The following is an 18,315-nucleotide window of genomic DNA, read 5'->3' on the forward strand; positions in this document are numbered from 1 at the left end:
AGTTGAGGGGAAGATCCCCTCATGTTCCCTATAATCGAAGCTGGGCAACTGAATCCGTACGTGCTGCCGCCAGATGCCATGAGGCATTGAAACGCATCACCGGAGGGTTTTGATTGCGATTCGATTTTTTGACAGTGCTGAGAAATTCCAGTAGAAATCGTGCAGATTCCGGGTGGGGCACTATTGCTGGACGAATGTGAGTTTACACTTCTGATGGCGACGACAGAGGGTGCAAGGCTATTTATGCCGGTGAAATACCATGGGTATTAGTGGGTGGCTAGTTAGAGTCTGTGATGAAATATTAATGTTGTGCAAGTGTTTACTGCTAGAAGAAAAAAATGAATTGACAATTTAGAACTAAGTCAAAAATCAGAATTGATTATAGAAAACAAACAGAATTATTTATAAAATATAAAAGGAAAAGGGTGGATGGCGATTGGTGTGTCATGTCGCCTACAAGTCGCGCACAATCCGTCGCGCAGCAGAACAAAACTCTGATGTTCCATAATCAACGATAAATAAATAAATGTGGCTTTGGTTATGATTAGTAATTAACATAGATTTGAGATATAACTAATGTGAACAATAATTTAAGGTAATTTATGCAATCATATAATTAAAAGAATAAAATTATTAATCCAAAATAAAATTTATAAATATTAAATTTCACATAGTACACAGAATTAATATGAGCTCTAGAACATTTGAATTACTAATATGGCTATAGTTCTTTGTAATATGATTCTAAGGTAAAGAATATGACTTCTAAAATAGTAGTATCAAGAAAATTTGCTATAATTATTTAATTGACGTAATAACTAAAGTAAGATTTTTGTGATTAAATTTTTAATTGCTAAAATAGTACTATTATTTTTAAAATATAATCTTAAAGTTTATAATTATATTAGAATTCTCTTACTAAGTTATTCATTGAGTAAATAAATATCATACTCACACGTGTACATGTGTGATTTGTGAACACGAGTCACGTGCGATGCACCTTAACTTAATACCTACAAAAATAATGGAAATGAAAATGATAAATTATTTGATTTCATAAAAAATTAATTACGGAATTAAGATGAGAAGACTGAAGAGAGAGAGCAATTGAAACAGGTAATAAAACAGAGGAAGAATAAAACATCCATCCATAATCTCTCCACTCACATCCCATGCTCCTAGATTTGTCCATCGTTCGATCGCCCTAAATTCACAAGCTGCAATCGGTACGAATCGATGATGCAAATATCCCAACAACTATGAAAGAATCTTACTGTTTTCTGGGACCTTCACAATATGTATAAAAATTGAATCTTTATTGCTGTGATAATCTTGATGTGGGATTTCCCCAATTCCGATTGTATTGATCTGTGCAAATTGCAATTCTGTTAAATTGGGAAGATGTTAATTCGCATTAATCTATGTCTTTTTTTGTTATTGACGTGTCTCTCGATGCAGATGATTTTGTTTCTTAGGAGTAGTATTTGTAGTGAGTGAAATCAGTGGCAATTTGGTTCTGTATTCATGTTATTGGCTTTGGATTGAATGGTGGTAAATCTGTATTGATTGGGCTTCTTTGCTAATGTAATGATGAATGGTTTCTTGTTTATTGGCTTATTCTTTGATGGTTTTTAGCATCAAACCTGTTTTTATTATGCTATGTAAGTGAAGATGGAAATATTTCAGAGGGAATGAATGGGATGATTGAATTGGCAAAGTGCTGAAAACATTTGTTGTGCAGACTAGATATGGCATCAATGGTTGCAAAGGCTTGTGGCAGTACTTCCAGTCAAATGCCGGTTATGACGGTGCAAGAAAAGGGAAGTAGGAATAAGAGGAAATTCCGGGCTGATCCTCCGTTGGCTGATCCAGATAAGGTCATCCCTTTACCTTCGAATGAATGTACCAGCTTCGAATTCTCAGCTGAGAAGTATGAGAGTCGGGGGCATATGAATGGGTGTGATATGTGTTGTATAAACCAAGATAGTTCGGATCATGCTTTGAAACTCGACCTTGGACAGTCGTATAGATCTGAGATAGGCCTGTGCCGGCCTAGAGAGGATATGGAGGCATCCGTGGATGAGTTCCGTGATGCTGATTGGAGCGACTTTACAGAATCCGAGCTAGAAGAGCTTGTTTTGAGCAATTTGGACACAATTTTCAAGAGTGCTGTAAAGAAAATAATTGCTAGTGGTTATAGTGAAGAAGTTGCAACTAGGGCTATTTTGAGGTCTGGCCTTTGGTACGGGTGCAAGGACATTGTATCGAATATAGTGGATAACACACTTGCATTCCTTAAAAGTGGGCAGGATATTGACCCCTCTAAGGAGCACTATTTTGAGGATATGCAGCAGATGGAGAAGTATATATTGGCCGAGCTCGTGTGCCTTCTGAGAGAGGTCAGACCTTGCTTTAGCACCGGGGACACAATGTGGTGTCTATTGATATGTGATATGAATGTGTCGCACGCTTGTGCCATGCTTGGTGATACGAGTTCAAATATGAACCCCTGCGTTTCTGCTCAATATAAATTGAGATCAGACCTCAAAAGCTCCGTATATAGTAACATAGTAGTTCCTTGTAAGCCCAGCGCCTCAGTGCCGTATGCTCATAACTGTCCATCTGAAGCAGCTCACCTGGCTTCAGTTCACGGTGGACATAGCTTCCAATCAGAGGCACCTGAGATAACTAGTCCGCCTAACTCGAAGCTAAATAGCTCTTTTGTTTCAAGCAGGCTTGTTCCAGATAAAGATTATCAAAAGTCGACGTCTAATATTAGTGAAAAAACTTTCTCTGCAACAAGAGTCTCTACTGCTGCTGAGGAGAAGTTTATTGGCAATAGGAAAGTTTCTGCGATTACCAAAAGGGAATATATATTACGACAAAAGTCAATGCGTTTTGAGAAACAGTACCGCACGTATGGCTCTAAAGGTGCGTCTAGAGCTGGTAAGCTTAGCAGTTTTAATGGTCTAGTCTTGGATAAGAAACTTAAGGGTGTGGCGGAGTCTACAGGCATAAATGCCAAGAATGGCGCATTCAAGATTAACCAGGGAGTCGGATTTGAAGCCACTCCAGAGAATGTGAGTAGTAATCTTCCAACAACTACAGCTTTCACTTCAGCTCCAACATTTGAGCTGGAAGGTATTGATCAATCTTTGTTGCCTAAATCGAGTATCTCATCTGCCTTACCTTTGGTGCCAGTCAACGTCTCCCCTTCTTTACCAGTTGCTGATACGGAGCTTTCTCTGTCTTTCCCTGCCAAAACTATTGCTAATCCGATGCCAATCAGCTACAACATTGAGGCTGCCAATTGTAGTTATCTTGGCTCGTCAAATGACAAGTCTCTCGGCCAGTGGCTCCCCCAGGATAGGAAAGAAGAGATGATTCTAAAGCTGGTCCCGAGAGTGAGGGAATTGGAAAATGAGCTCCAAGAATGGACAGAGTGGGCGAATCAGAGGGTCATGCAAGCTGCACGAAGACTTGGTAAAGACAAAGCCGAGCTTAAAACCCTTAGGCAGGAGAAGGAGGATGTGGAGAGGCTGAAGAAAGAAAAGCAAACATTAGAGGAGAACACCATGAAAAAACTTTTGGAGATGCAGAATGCTCTACGCAAAGCGAGCAGCCAAGTAGATCGAGCTAATGCAGCTGTTCGTCGTCTTGAAGCTGAGAATTCTTCATTAAGGCGGGAAATGGAAGCTGCTAAGTTACATGCTGCAGAGTCAGCTGCGAGCTGCCAAGAGGTGTCAAAGAGGGAGAAGAAGACCCTGATGAAGTTTCAGTCGTGGGAGAAGCAGAAGAACGTTTATCAAGAGGAGCTCTCGGCGGAGAAATTGAGATTGACACAAATGCAGCAGAAACTAAAGCAGGCCACAGATGTACATGATCAAGTTGAGGTATATACAGTTCTAATTCCGAAATCATAGATCCCATTGTTACACATAAACTTGCTTGCTAATGCTATATGTTTGGATGTTTGGCTTTGCAATTTTGTGTAAACCTTTAGTTTCCATAATCTGAACATATGATGATATGAATACGATGAAAATTGCAGGCCAAGTTGAATCAGGAGGAAAAAGCAAAGTGTGAACTGCTTACGCAAGTCGATTCATTGAAAAAAGAAAGAGACCAAATTGAAGTCTCCACACAATCCAACGAGGATATGATCAAGTCAAGAGCTGAAAACAATCTACAGAAGTATAAAGACGATATAGCAGCGCTCGAAAAAGAAATTTCCCAGCTGAGGTTAAAGACCGACTTCTCCAAGATAGCTGCCCTTAGAAGAGGTATAGACGGGAGCTATGCCAGTAAACTTACCGACATCAGAGACACACCTCTCTTGAAAGACTCCGCCATCTCTTACATCTCTAAAATGGTGTCAGCCACGGGCTTCAGCGGGGGTGTGAAGCGTGAGAGGGAGTGCGTGATGTGCCTCTCCGAGGAGATGTCCGTGGTATTCCTCCCGTGTGCGCATCAGGTGGTTTGTACAATGTGCAACGAGCTCCATGAGAAGCAGGGAATGAAGGACTGCCCTTCCTGCCGGGGCCCAATCCTGCAACGTGTCTCTGTACGTTACGCTCTCCCTTAAAGTTTTAATATCGTAATAAGATGAGTTTGCTCATAATACGCGTGTTAGACTGTGACAATAAATATAGGATGTGTGGATACAACCCCAAACATGAAAAAGAAAAGGAAAAAACACAATCAAGAAGAGAAAAATAAACAAATAGCTTGTGTTTGAGTCTGGTTTGTATATGATACTTGTTACCATATTTTTTCTCGTTTTTCGAATAATAGCGTGGCGCGAGTGTTATGTATACCGGGACATGTACTTCGGTTGAAGAACATATTTATAAATTCAAGTAGGGATAGTTTTGGCTTCAAATGTTGATCTGTTTCTTGATGGTCTCATATCATACTATGCTGTTTTTTGTGTTGTGATCATTTTCAGGAGGAGTTTCTTGATTTCTTTGTTCATTTGCTTTATCACAGTGCTGTGTTTATGTCTTTATGGCTTGGGGTCTGGGAGATCTTTGTGAAATTAAACCAAATTATATGATTCTTGATTGTGTTTGTGAAGAATTCATTTCTATGTTTGATGATACATAAGGGTTACCTTCATTTTGCATATTTGTTAACTTGAGATAATTTGCAGTTTTTTTCAAATTTCATAGTATGGAATCACTACAATGGATAAAATAACCAAATGAATGAAAATGGATGTTTATTTGATTGATTATTCAAATCTTTTTTAGCATATATATAATGTGCCTAAGAAATAGCAGCATGGTATATCACTTATCAATTTGCCATCACTACCATAAGATATGTTAACTAATGTATTCTAAGTTAGTTAAGCTACAACAAGTGTGAAATTGAAAGAACTAATAAATAAATAAATATTTCACCTTCTATTCACCAAAAGCGTGTAACAATTGTCAAATTTTATTAGTTATTTAAATAAAAAATCTTGTTAATCCCCCTCCCACAAAGTCTAGTGTAGCTTGAAAGAAAAAGAATCCAAAGTTTCTTTACATGATTAGAACAACTGTACTATAATCTATTTTTTGAGCTTCATTAATTCTTCTCCTATTTGATGATAGATTTAAATTAAATTTGTCAAACACCTTTATAGTCCCAGGGATAGGCTGCAGTGGAAAAATTAACAACTCTATGTCATAGATCATTATCTCCAAATTTGATAATAGTAATTTGTTGACATGAGTAACAACCATAGATATATCATATATACATTAAATTAAACATATTCACACGTTGAGTATGTGTAAACTCATGGTTTCAGACAGCCAACTCAATCCCTAATCAATTAGGCTGGATGCTGACCTCAATGGGCAAAAAAATCAAGGTCATGGACAAATCATTAGCAAATCATTCACAAAAGTACAATGGAGTTTAGCTAACTCATTGAAATAGTGCTTCTTATTTTCTTGCTCTATATCTCCTAACACCATCTAAAAAGTCTTGTTTACACAGGTGGGAGTTGTTGTAGTAGTAATATTTTTAGTCATGAAAAAAGCAAGTTTGACTAATCACACCCATCATTTTGATAGACATCTGTTTATTAATATTTCAATTAATTTTTTATTTTGGCTCAGATTACTTTGTCAATTACAATTTCAGTGCGTAGTCGACGATTTATTACTATGATACTATGATAAAAATTCACAAAATCGTATCTAAAACTAATTAGCAATTAGTGGAGTATCTTGTAAGACTTGCATAGTCATTAGAGTTACATCTCATATGAGATACTTAATCCGCCCGTGAAATAAAGTTTCATTTTTACTCGGTGCAAGTTTTGAGACATGAAAGAGCGTGAGTGGTGAAAATTAGTAGTAGAATATAATGTATGTCCCACTTTTACTTACTCCTTCCATTCAATAAAATTTATCATTTTGATCTGTCCACTAAAATTGAAACTTTTATTTTTATAATATTTTTTCTCTATGTCCTAATAATACTTAAATCAATTTTTATTTCTGTTTCTTATATTTTATTAATTGTATATTAAAATCTGTATAATCCCAAAATGTGCTACTTTTATGAGACCTAAGATTCATAGGTTTTAATAAATTCATAGGTTTTAATAAAGAGGAAATGAATTAGCAGAATGCATGTCAAATGAGCCATATAATGATGAATATATCCCAAATTATGATATTGAGACTTTGTTTGATTGGAGGTAGTATTTGTTTATCTCATTTGACAACAACACATTTGTCAACCTCAACAAATTTCAGTGTATATTAAAGTTGGAGCAGTTAAAGATGCACTTTTTTCTGAAAAATACCATCTCAACTTCCACCATTTTCCCCACAAAAAATAAATAAAATCTTCACTCCCCAATAAATCCTTTCCTTTTAAATTTTAGTCTCATGCAATCAAGATGCACCAATCACGTCTCCAACATGCTCTACGTCCTCAGCCGGCGCCTCCGCCGCCTCTGCTCCACTCTCCGCTGGTTCATGTGGCGGCCCCGCCCCCGCCCCAGGGTCATCATCCGCCGCCTCGGCCGCAGAAAGAAACTGGCCCCGACCCGCAGTTTTGATTTTTACCAAAATCAAAACCGCGGCCCGCGGCTCATCCGCCTGGCGACGTTCAACGCCGCCCTATTCTCTCTGGCGCCGGCCGTCCCAGCGCCAGAGAGAACGGCCGTTCCCGTCCCAGAAGACGGGGACTCCCTCAAGTCCCCAAAAGGGATACTCAAGCAGTCTTCTCCACTTAACTCACAAAACAATTCAGACGACAGCAAATTCGCGAAACTGAGGCCTAATAAGGTCTCGATAAATCTCCCCGAAAACGAGATCTCGTTGGCGCAGGACAGATCAATGGAGGGCTCGTTCCGGTTCAACAACACCGTTGCTGTCGCGGCTTCGGCCATGAGGTCGCCCGTGTGGTGGGACGGGGCGGCCGCCTTGTGCGGGAGCCGGACGATTTTCGACGTGCTGAAGGAGGTGGACGCGGACATCTTGTGCTTGCAGGATGTGAAGGCGGATGAGGCCGACGACATGAGGCCGCTGTCGGACCTGGCGAGCGCGTTGGGGATGAGCTACGTGTTCGCGGAGAGCTGGGCGCCCGAGTTCGGGAACGCCCTTCTCTCGCGGTGGCCGATCACCAAGTGGAGAGCAGAGAGGATATGCGATGACAAAGATTTCAGGTGCGTAAGTTGAGCACTTGCACTTTATATTCACGTGCTTTTAAACGCTGCACATAATATTAATCGTTAAGATAACTAATAATTTAAGAAAAAATGAAAAATGGTAGTACTAATTTATTAAATAAATCACAAGAGATGAAATTCTGGCAATAATGCCATCCTTCCCTTTTTCCCGGCAAATTACGCGTTGATGTGGCAACTTGTTTAAAACACGTGGACAAAGCATCGTTTTGAACTTAATTAGGCGCTTTTATTCATGTGTTTTTAAGCCAGTTGTCACATCAGCGTGTAATTCGTTGGAAAATGGAAGGATCGGATAGCTGCAAACATTTCATATTTCGTGATTATTTAACAATTAATAGAAAAGGAATGCCACGTGTCGCCTGGTGATTGGGCAGGGGCGAAATTGTGGCGTGCTCAACTTCGTGCTTTGGTGTTTGAGCATGCTAGAACTAAGTAAAACTTGAATTTTTTGGGGCAGGAATGTGATAAAGGCGACGGTGGAGGTGCCATGGATGGGAGAGGTGAATGTGTACGGCACACAGCTGGATCATCTTGATGAGACATGGAGAATGAAGCAAATCAACGCCATCATGCATTCAACTACCCCTCATTTTCTTGCAGGAGGCCTCAACTCTCTTGATTCATCGGATTACTCCTCCCAAAGGTGGAACCACATCGTTAAGGTATCGAATTTATCCTTGTCGATTACTCCCTACGTCCCAATTCAGAATTCCCAGTTTGACTCGACACAAGTTATAAAGAATTGATTGAATGTGTAACTAGTGGAATAAATATGTCCCACTTTTATATAAGTGAAAATGGATTGAGATTTTTAAGTTGGGGCGAACCAGAATGGCAAATTGAGCCTTTTAAATGGGGTGGAAAAAGTTTTTCTAATTGGAATTGCTACACTTGCAGTAGTTTTAATTTTGTAACGTACGTCAAATTTCGTGATTTAAATGACTATAACTCCCGCGTTTTAACAGTACTATGAGGAGTTGGGGAAGCCTACTCCAAAGGTTGAAGTGACCAACTTGTTGAAGGAAAGAGGCTACACAGATTCCAAACATTTTGCAGGGGAATGTGAACCAGTAGTAGTGATTGCCAAAGGCCAAAGTAAGCCAACATACAAAAACTTCATTTAATTTGATTAACCTATCTATCAATTTTGTAACAACATTTTATCAGATGTGCAGGGGACTTGCAAGTACGGCACTCGTGTGGACTACATTTTGGGGTCGGAAGGCTTGCGCTACGCGTTCGTCCCGGGATCCTACTCGGTCGTCTCCTCTAAAGGGACCTCGGATCATCACATTGTTAAGGTTGATATCGTGAAAGTTGAAGATGGTGGTGGAAAGAGCATGAGTTGGAGCAAGTTGAGAAAGAGGTTTGTGAGGATGTCTAGTTCTTCTTGCTCTTCAAAAAAGTGGGTGGAAAGTGAAATGAGTTAGATTCTTGAAATTGTTGTACTAGTAAATAGTGATCTACATTTGTTATAAGATTAAGTAGGATGGATTTGAATTTTCATGTATGGATGTGTAGAAAAGAGGTTCTTGGCAAAAGGATTTGTATTTGATGTTTCTTGTGAATAATGTAATAGTAATAATTTATGATATAGTTTACATTGAACTAACCATAATGTTAGATTCACAATTATTCAATGTTTTTCATGTTTGTAGTGTTTAGTGTGTGTTTTTTGTGATGAGCTTAAGGCACAAGTAGGGATTTGTGTGTGACTTTAGCGTTTACTCTTCGGAAGGGTGATCAATGTTTCAAGATTATGTGTAAATCATCAAGATATGTTTAAATCAACTTATAACTCGATCTTTTTATTTTTATTTTTTAAACACTACTACAAAGTGTAAGCGAAGTGTGCTAAGCAAGTGAAAGGGGGAATTTGAACTCGTAATTTTCAAGTACAAATTCATGAGTCGTCTATGATTAAGCTCTCCAAACGGATGTCTTTGAGAGATTCTTGATATTGTTTAGTTGTTTATTTTGTTGCAATTAGGGAGTCAATCACTTCGATTCAATAAGTTTCAAATTAAACCGATATATGGCCAGTCTATTTGGTTCCGGTCTATCAGGCTGAATTGTTCTTGGGCTAGAAATTATCAGTTAGAAATCCTCTTTATTTTTATTTTTTTGAGTCAATTCTTTAGTTTCTGAGTTCGATTGACATCTCTAGTGTCAAACAATCAATCAACTTGATAATGGGCTAGCACATTTCATGACGGACTTCATATCTTCAGCCGTAGCCCTCTTTTTGATCAATCTATCAATTTTAAGTAGGATTGAAATCCATAACTACAATATTATGTCTTTTTATGTGATACAAATGATAAGTAAACATAATATTCGGACTATACACCTTCATCTTGAACTCGATAGCCTAAAAAGTAAAATCTCGGTCTTGCCTTACTTAAGTTGTTTACTTTGGACACGAAATTTGAAAAATGGTAGTAGTACTATTTAATAGTTGAATGAAAAGAGAATAATGTGTCAGAAAATAAAGTATCGAAAAATACTGGTTAATGAGTTAAGAAAGAAGTGTTTCTCGAGGAGCCCAGTTCTATCTTCTTCAATATCTTATCTCCTTCCATGTTCCATCATCAATGAGTCAAATTCTAAAATGCCAGTGAGATTATGAACACTTCGGTCATGTATTTGTATAAGACAAATTTTATAAACAAAACTTCAGTTAATTTCACTATTATATGATATTTTCTACACATAGATACAAACGTATACTCCTTGGATGGACCGTCACCATGGATAGATTACGACGTCCACAATTATCACAAATCCTTTCCCATAAATTAGGTAAACACAATAATCAAACAAAAATCAATGGTTATTACGTATTAGGCCACTAAAGTTTATGCCAACCCAATTTTAGGTGGAAATATTGCGTGACTTTTTATTTATTAATAACATAATACAATATGGGCATAAATAAATTTATTACTTAGATTATAATTTCCAATATTTCATCGCTAATATTTCCAATATTTCGAAACTCGAAAGTTCTTCTTGAGGGAGACCAAGTCAACCAATATGGGCTTTGGTTCAAACTTCATTACAAATTATTAATACTCCTATCAAGGAATTATTAAAAATATTAGGAATTCATGGACCCCACCCAACCATGCAACTCGTTGACATTACTCCCTCCGTCCCAGATTAAGAGTCACTTTTTGCCAAAAAAGTCCTTCCCAGTTTAAGAGTCACTTTTAGAATTTTCCATATTTGATCATACAATTTTACCCCATTTTTTATTAAAATTACATCAAAATGTCATTATCTTATCTACATTAAAATAAACCAAAATAAAAATCCAAAGTCAAAAGGAATCCACTTTCAACCAACCATCTCACCTCGTTTATTACACTCTCTACCATCTCACCTCATTTATTACACACCTCAACTCTTTTTTAAAATCCGAGCCATAATAATAAGTGACTCCAAATGTTGGACAGAGGGAGTATTTTACTAAATTACTCTAGTAGAGTAGTAGTACTAAAATTTTAGAATCACACAACATGACTATGGAAAAAGTAAATAAACACACCTTTATCTTTTATTCATAAAAAAGAGAAAAAGGAATCAAACGCGGTCCAAACAAAGGTCAATAAATCAGCCCTTTCAACAACGTAATTAAATTATTCCACACGCTATAATTAGAAAACAGCCACACAAAGCAATAGGGCGGTGCAGACGGTGCTACGTTTGTTGTTAGGTCACGTTTGGCTCCTATAAAAAGTTGCAAGTTGTGGTCTTTATAAAATTGAAATTGACATTTCATTGCCCCCTCTCCACCTACCACATTTCCTCATCTTCTTGCATCATTCTTCATTTATTTTACAAATTATGAGAAAATGAAATGGAACAAGGAGGGAGAAACAGAAATACACAAAAGATAGGATTTTTATTTATACAAAAGCTATAAAGCAAACTATTTCATTACAAAAAAAGGGAAAAAAAGAGAAGGAAAAATTACAGCTGAACTAAGATAATAGCATAAACGCTAATACATAGTTTTACATATCTAACAAATTCACACACACACACACCCCATTTCTGCATATTCCTCTAGATATCAGCTAGTAATTAAATTAATTTTCTTAAAAGCAGTCATAATCCCACTTGATTATATCTAAATACATACATAAACAGATTACATATTAAGATTAATAACCAAACCCAAGAAAAGAGGAAAAAAAAAATTCTGAAAACCCTAGAGAGATTTGATATGAATCCATCCAATTTCATCGCCGAATCGCTTCTAACCCGCTCGAATTCTTGAAATCCGGATCGATCTCGACAACTCCTTTCGCCCGTATTGAAAAAAATATCTACGGCAAGAGCTCGAGACCGCCGGCGAAATCACCCCGGAGAAACAAGAAATTCCGGCGGAGTTTTGGGGGTTTCACTCGAGTCGAAGCAATCGGCGCAGATCCCTCGTCGCCGGATCATCGGCGGAATTGATCTTGACGAAATCCTGTTGTTTCTTGTTGAAAAAAGAAGGTAGAGGTAGAGATCGAGGAGATGGCGACAGCGCAAACGCGGTCCCGGCGTACATGTCGGGCAGCGGCGCCGGCGATAGGCGGATCGGCTTCGGCATCATTTCCGGAGCCAGATCGTCCGCCGCCGCCGGCGACCTGGATCTCGCGTCGCCGCCCTCGCCGCCGTTCAATTTCGCGGCGATGGAGCTCAGCGACTGGCCCCTCCGCAGAATCGTGACCTGCCCCGCCGCCGGCCCGCCGGAGACCTCTCTCCGCCGCGCATCGCCGCCGTGGGTCGCCTTTTTTGATTCGTTGGATTTTCTCTTCTCGGATCTGGGAGAAGTTTTCTTATTGTTGTTGTTGTTGCTGCTGTTGCTTCCCGGCCGCCGATTGACGATCAAATTCGTCAAATTCCCCTGCGAATTGTTGTTTTTCCGGCGGTGGAAGGGCGGCGGAGCGACGTGGAGCCGCTGGGCTAACAAATCCGGCGAGTATAAAACCTCCGTACCCATTTAATTCGAAACCCTAGAAAAGGAAATCAAACGCCCCAAAAAAACGAAACCCTCAAGAATATATGATCGAAAGAGGGAAATTGAAATTGAGATGAAGAAGTGATTTCCCCAGAATTTGTGTGGAAAAAATTGGGGAGAAGATAGAAAAGAGTAATGATTTTCCCTCTTTTCGAAGGAATTTTTTTTTCTTGCCAACTCCTCTTCCTCAATAAGGGAGGATGCTTTCCTTCTTTTTCTCTGTGTAATTTCTAATTTTTCTACAATTTATAAACTATTGAGTTTCTGACAGAGAAAATGGTGTGTATATATAGAAAATGAAAATGAAAGGGGACGCGTGAATGAATCAAAGAAGGGAGAGAAAGTATTTTTTAAATTAATATTTTTGTAATTATGAGAAGGAATTGAGAAGGAGAAAAGGGGCCGCCGGATTTGATTAGGGTTTGGAATGGAGCGGGTCACGTGTGGGGCCCGCGATTTATTATTGCATTTAACGCCGTTTGCTGCTTCCGTTAGTTTTGTCGTTATATTGGGGGAAGTGGGGTGGTGGGGTTCGTGGGGTGCAGTTGCTTGTCGACTTCCTTTTATGTCGGATTTTCTAATTTTTTGTAAATTACTCAAATCTCATTTCTTCCTACATGAATTATTACTAGTATAAATAAACTTGATTTGGATTTAAGAAATATAAAAATTTTTATAAAAGAAATTAGTGAAATGTAATGTAATATTTATATTAATTTTATATTATAAATATGTGTGTAAAAAAATTAGTGTAATATGAGATCTAATTAGATAAAAGGTAAGTATGAAAAATATTGACGAATGAATGAAAAAAACCTAGTAACAAATAATAAAGGACATAATGAGTATTATTTAGAAGAATAAAGATGCATTGACAAAAAAATGCCTTTTAAATTTAAATAAGATAAAATAAAAAAGATGAACTATAATACTTTTTACCTAAGTATCAATATTGAGAGCATTAACTCAGTATTTCTATTAATTGAAAATAGTAATGATAAGAGCACTCCCAATGGGGGTGGCGAAAATCCGGCGATAAATCGCCGATCATCTCCGGATTATCGCCGGCCGTTGTGATAAAAACGGCGATAATTCGGCGATAAAGTTACCGTTTTTACGCCAACCGGCGTTTTATCGCCGGATTATCCCCGAGCGATCGCCGGCCATTGTGGGCGACGCTCGGCGATAATCCGGCGATTTTTAAATTTTTTTTTTTTTTTTCGGCCAATGGCTATTTTTAAATCCCACCCATATAAATATTTCCTCCACTTCCTCCATTCATCACCCACAATCTTCATTCTCTCCATTTTCAATCTCTTCTCCCAATCTTCAATCTTCATCAAATTATGAGCTTTTGGAAGAAAAATTCCCGCTCGGGTAAGGGTAAGGGTAAGGGGAAAGAGTCGAGTTCACAAATTCCCAACATGGATGAAGCAAACGAGCAGTGGATGCACTCGTTGTTGGCGATGGGTTCTCCTCCCGGCCAACTTCTATACGCGGGTCCGTCTCCTTTGCAGACTCCTCCGGCGCGGAGACTTTCTCCGTACTTCAACTATGCCGGCAGAATGCCCTCTCCAGCCGACGATGTGTATCGGCCCCAGTTCGACACCCCCGGATCAACCCCAGGCGACCAAGAATCTCAGACCGCGACACTGAGCGCGGAGGACTTCGAGGTGGAAGAAACGCCCACCGAGCCGCCTGCGACTGATACGGGTTCCGATGAGAGGCCGAAGCGGGTAAGGACTACTTACACACTTCAAGAGTCCGAGCTGATAGCCACCTGCTGGGCGGACACGTCACAGAACGCGGAGCGCAGCAACTACCAGACTGAGATCATATTCTGGGAGCGGGTTGCCGCGAAGTACAGGAGCCACAAGACTGCCTCAATGAAGGACCATGGCAGCGAGGCGATCCGTCGGCATTGGGAGCGCCTCATGAGGGACTGCGGCCACTTCAACGGTATTTATTCTAACTTGTTGGCGGACATGCCCAGTGGCCAGAACGAGCATATGGTCCGAGATGAGGCCATGCAGAGGTATTGTGGCAAGTACTTGTCGAAGGGGTTCAAGTATTGGAACATCTACGATAAGCTGAAGGATCTCCCAAAATTCCGGACGGGAATGCACGCCGCGCTGCACGGGAAATCGGTGCGCTCGCGCCTTAGCGTTTCGGAGAGCGAGGGGAGCGTGGCCCACATCGACTTGAGTGGGGATGGTCCGCACGAGCGCCCGAAGGGAGCGAAGAAGGCGAAGGGGAGGCGGAAGGGGAAGGGCACAACGTCGGAAGTCGGTTCGGAATCCCACTTCGACTTAGAAAAAGCCACTTATTCGAGCAATGTCGCCAATCTGACGCAGATGTACACGCTGTACTTCACCGGCGGCGGGACCCCTGAAGAAAAGGCGGCCCTCTGGAAATGCATCCAAGGCCTGCAGATTAGGATGGGCCTCGAGCCCGACGCCCCTCCGGCCCCTCCGTCTTAGTTTTTTTTTTTTTAAATCTTTGTTTATTTGCGGTTTTTATTTGTAATTTTTTTTTTCTCGTTGTATTATATTTTCCAATGATTAATACAACGATGAATTGTTCATTATAAATCTATTTATTAAACACATTTGTAGGGAAAATTAAATAATATTAAAAATGATGATGTAAAAATGAAATGTTGAGTTAGGGAGAAATAAGGGAGAAATAAGGGAGAAACCATTGGAGCAGTTGGCTAAAAGTTGGCTAAAAACTGGGGATAAATTATGGTGCTGATGTGGCGCTGATGTGGCAGAAATAAGGGAGAAATAAGGGAGTTTTAAGGGAACTCATTGGGAGTGCTATAAGTAATCCATCTATTTTAAGATAATTGGCAAACAACTTTATTCTTTGGCATCTTTTTTCTCTCATTTCATACTTTATTCAATTGTCTTTTCACTTTAATTGTTAAACATTAATTTCTTAAATTTTATGTTTAAAATAAATGTCCCAGCCATTTTAAGAATGAAGAAAATATTATTTGTTGTGTTTTTAGTATTTAAAAATATAGAATATTATAATTTCTCTAATCTTGTTGGCTTATTACCCTTATACCATTACAATTGACAATTATTAACATTTATGTTGAAAATCGTATTGTTCTGATTTTTTTTTTTTTTCAGATTATGTAGTACTTATAATAAAATGCGCATTGATGTTTTATGGCGGTTCAATTAAAGTGATATTCGTAAAATAATAGAGAGAATTTGATCTGTTGAGTCGATTTAATTGTCTCACACAATTTATCAATTTATAATTTCTCATTCCATTTTTATAACCAAATTAATTGCTTAATCCTTCGACTGAAGGTCTTTTTTCTATACATTCATTTGGAGGAGGCGAGTTATCCTTGAAACTCATTTATTTTATACTCCATGTTATTTTGATCATTATAAGTTATTTTATTTCTTTCTGACATTAACTTTCAAAAATATTAAGATTAATAGGTGGAAAAAAGTTAATAAAATATAAATCCCATTTATATATATAATAATTTTAAATACGAATATATTAGTGAAATGAGTTTTTGAAACATCTTAACATTTATGATAATAATAAGCCGAAACTCCTATTCACCGAACTACCAAAATAAAAAATAAAACTCTTATTTTAGATTAAGGGAATATTCCTACTAGATTCATCGTTGTTGGCTAGGAAACCAGATAAGTATCCACTTATTTTAAAACCAATTATAACTAACTTATTTTGAAACCAATTATAACTAAAATCAATTGCTTAATCTTCGTTTTGAGTATTCTAATTTTAATTGTAATTTAATTTTTTTCCTCATCTATTTATTGTATGGACGAAATAATTATGAAATTAAATAAAAGAATTCTACGTATATGCAATTAAATGAAAAAAATGTTAGATAAGCAGAAAATGCAGGAACAAAGAGAGTGGGTCAACAACCACCAGCTCAACTTCCATTAACACAATCATTATTAGCTCTTTTTCTCATAAAAAGCATTCCCATTTATGAAACAAGAGTAAAAGATTTTCATTTCTTTTCTTTTCCATCATTGCAAATATACACTATTTAACTTTTTTTCAAAATATTATTATTACAAAATTCACTTTACATCGAACATAACTCAACATACCTTGTCAACCAGAACAAAAAAATATATAGTACTCAAATCACGTAAAGTAATTATTATTATTATTATTATTATTATTATTATTATTATTATTATTTATTCGGACTGGAAGACCAGGCCACCACATTTAATTACTCTGGTATATTACCAAGTGGAGTTATTTAACCCACTCAATATCAGATGATTATGATAGAATACTATACAGTAATTAAGAATAATTTATTGAAAGGGACATTAGGTGCTATCACATTCAAAACCTTAAGAAATTATACTTTAAAAATAGTTATGTTAAGTTGTAATTGATGGTTTGGTCAAGGATTTTTTTTTAAAAATTTATTTGTTTATTTGTTTATTTTATTTTTTTTTTGTTTTTTTTTTTTGATGGTTTGGTCAAGCATCTGACATGAGCATTTGCTCGATTTGAATGAATCAACAAACACTATCCTATTTTTTTTAATTAGTAATATAATCTAATAGTACATCTCCTAGTATTTTACGATTCTTACCTAACCCAAATTAATGATGCAAAATATCTACTTGCCTAAAAAACTCACCGCCCTCGTCTATGTATGAAAATTACATTTGCTCATACTACTACAATAAATAATTGTTGAATTAAATTAAGAATTCAAAATTTGAAATGTAGTGTATGTATGTTAAATTAATAAGTACTATCTGTGTCGAACATTTTATCAGAAAAATGAGATGTATCTAGTAATATTCATTTCCTACTACCCTCTTTTAATAAAGTAGCAATAGCCAGACATCTCCCTTAAAAGAAACAAGCCTGGATAATTTAATACATAGGTCAAGATATAATCATATAAATAAAGAGATTTGCAAAGGATTCCCTACAATATTTTACAAGATTATACCTCGAATACCTTTTTTATTTACAATTTTTGGGAATATTTAAATTTAATTATAAAGTCTTTAGAGGCCAACTCGAGGCTCATCATGAGATTAATTAAATTGATGGAATCTTTAACTTTTAGCCAAACTTTGGAACTCGATATTTTCTTTCGGGAACTTTCTCCAACTTAAATTAGTAGTAGTACAATATAAAGATGGATGTCAAACTATACAAATTGTACAATTCAAGTTCAAAGCTAACATTTTCAAAATTCAAAATCGGTAAATATTGCTAACCATCTTCTATTTTATGTATATAAAATTTATTTATTTGGATTGGCCAAAATGAATTTTCTATATAATGATGCTAAACCAATTCTTCCCTACCATTCACAACACAAAGATTATAGAGATTCTTGTATATAACCATACTAGGATAACATAAATTCGTTCTTAAACATTAAACCTTAAATTTAAGCAAATATTATTATGTGCATATCATCACTAACTCAATTAACTCTTGATCGTGAAATACAACTAAGCTTTTGGTCATAGGCAAAAGAAAATGGAGCAACCAAACTGAGAAGATTTGTTGGACAACTAGCTTTCCTTCTTAACTTCGAGTGATTATA

The 18,315-nt window shown here is 37.4% G+C and overlaps 3 protein-coding genes across 6 annotated transcripts; 2 read left to right on the plus strand and 1 right to left on the minus strand.

Annotated features, from left to right (window-relative positions):
- The first annotated feature begins 1,060 nt into the window (after positions 1 to 1,060).
- Positions 1,061 to 4,882, plus strand: LOC125223521 (putative E3 ubiquitin-protein ligase RF298). Of its 3 annotated transcripts, none has more exons than XM_089063291.1 (3): positions 1,061 to 1,116; positions 1,742 to 3,893; positions 4,052 to 4,882. In XM_089063291.1, the coding sequence occupies exons 2-3, from the start codon at positions 1,749 to 1,751 to the stop codon at positions 4,583 to 4,585; spliced, it is 2,679 nt and encodes an 892-aa protein (XP_088919417.1). In that variant the 5' UTR covers positions 1,061 to 1,116; positions 1,742 to 1,748; the 3' UTR covers positions 4,586 to 4,882. The 3 variants fall into 3 exon arrangements, with proteins under 3 accessions (XP_088919417.1, XP_047982659.1, XP_047982658.2); XM_048126702.2 differs by having other exon boundaries at positions 1,091 to 1,226; XM_048126701.2 differs by lacking the exon at positions 1,061 to 1,116 and adding an exon at positions 1,146 to 1,298.
- Positions 4,883 to 6,675: 1,793 nt separating this feature from the next.
- LOC125221826 (uncharacterized) lies at positions 6,676 to 9,311 on the plus strand. 2 transcript variants are annotated; one of them, XM_048124105.2, is made up of 4 exons: positions 6,676 to 7,675; positions 8,157 to 8,361; positions 8,665 to 8,794; positions 8,875 to 9,105. In XM_048124105.2, exons 1-4 carry the CDS (start codon positions 6,894 to 6,896, stop codon positions 8,970 to 8,972), a joined length of 1,215 nt encoding a protein of 404 aa, XP_047980062.1. In that variant the 5' UTR covers positions 6,676 to 6,893; the 3' UTR covers positions 8,973 to 9,105. The 2 variants fall into 2 exon arrangements, with proteins under 2 accessions (XP_047980062.1, XP_047980061.1); XM_048124104.2 differs by having other exon boundaries at positions 6,678 to 7,675; positions 8,867 to 9,311.
- A 2,276-nt stretch (positions 9,312 to 11,587) lies between these two features.
- Positions 11,588 to 12,988, minus strand: LOC148933114 (uncharacterized). Its single transcript, XM_089063292.1, has one exon. It carries the CDS (start codon positions 12,693 to 12,695, stop codon positions 12,108 to 12,110), a length of 588 nt encoding a protein of 195 aa, XP_088919418.1. The 5' UTR covers positions 12,696 to 12,988; the 3' UTR covers positions 11,588 to 12,107.
- Between the last annotated feature and the right edge of the window lie 5,327 nt (positions 12,989 to 18,315).

The sequence above is a fragment of the Salvia hispanica genome, chromosome 1 (genome assembly GCF_029641045.1).
Source record: "Salvia hispanica isolate PSC_SH4W2 chromosome 1, Shi_PSC_v1, whole genome shotgun sequence".
Classification (NCBI taxonomy): Eukaryota; Viridiplantae; Streptophyta; class Magnoliopsida; order Lamiales; family Lamiaceae; genus Salvia; species Salvia hispanica.

Bases quoted from the DNA above. Each gene is read 5' to 3' on its own strand.
- LOC125221826 (XM_048124104.2), top strand. From the start codon at position 6,894: ATGCAATCAAGATGCACCAATCACGTCTCCAACATGCTCTACGTCCTC. The intron at 8,362-8,664 runs GTATCGAATTTA...GCGTTTTAACAG, and splicing joins GGTGGAACCACATCGTTAAG to TACTATGAGGAGTTGGGGAA. The intron at 8,795-8,866 runs GTAAGCCAACAT...ACATTTTATCAG, and splicing joins AGTGATTGCCAAAGGCCAAA to ATGTGCAGGGGACTTGCAAG.
- LOC148933114 (XM_089063292.1), bottom strand. From the start codon at position 12,695: ATGGGTACGGAGGTTTTATACTCGCCGGATTTGTTAGCCCAGCGGCTC.
- LOC125223521 (XM_089063291.1), top strand. From the start codon at position 1,749: ATGGCATCAATGGTTGCAAAGGCTTGTGGCAGTACTTCCAGTCAAATG. The intron at 3,894-4,051 runs GTATATACAGTT...TGAAAATTGCAG, and splicing joins ATGTACATGATCAAGTTGAG to GCCAAGTTGAATCAGGAGGA.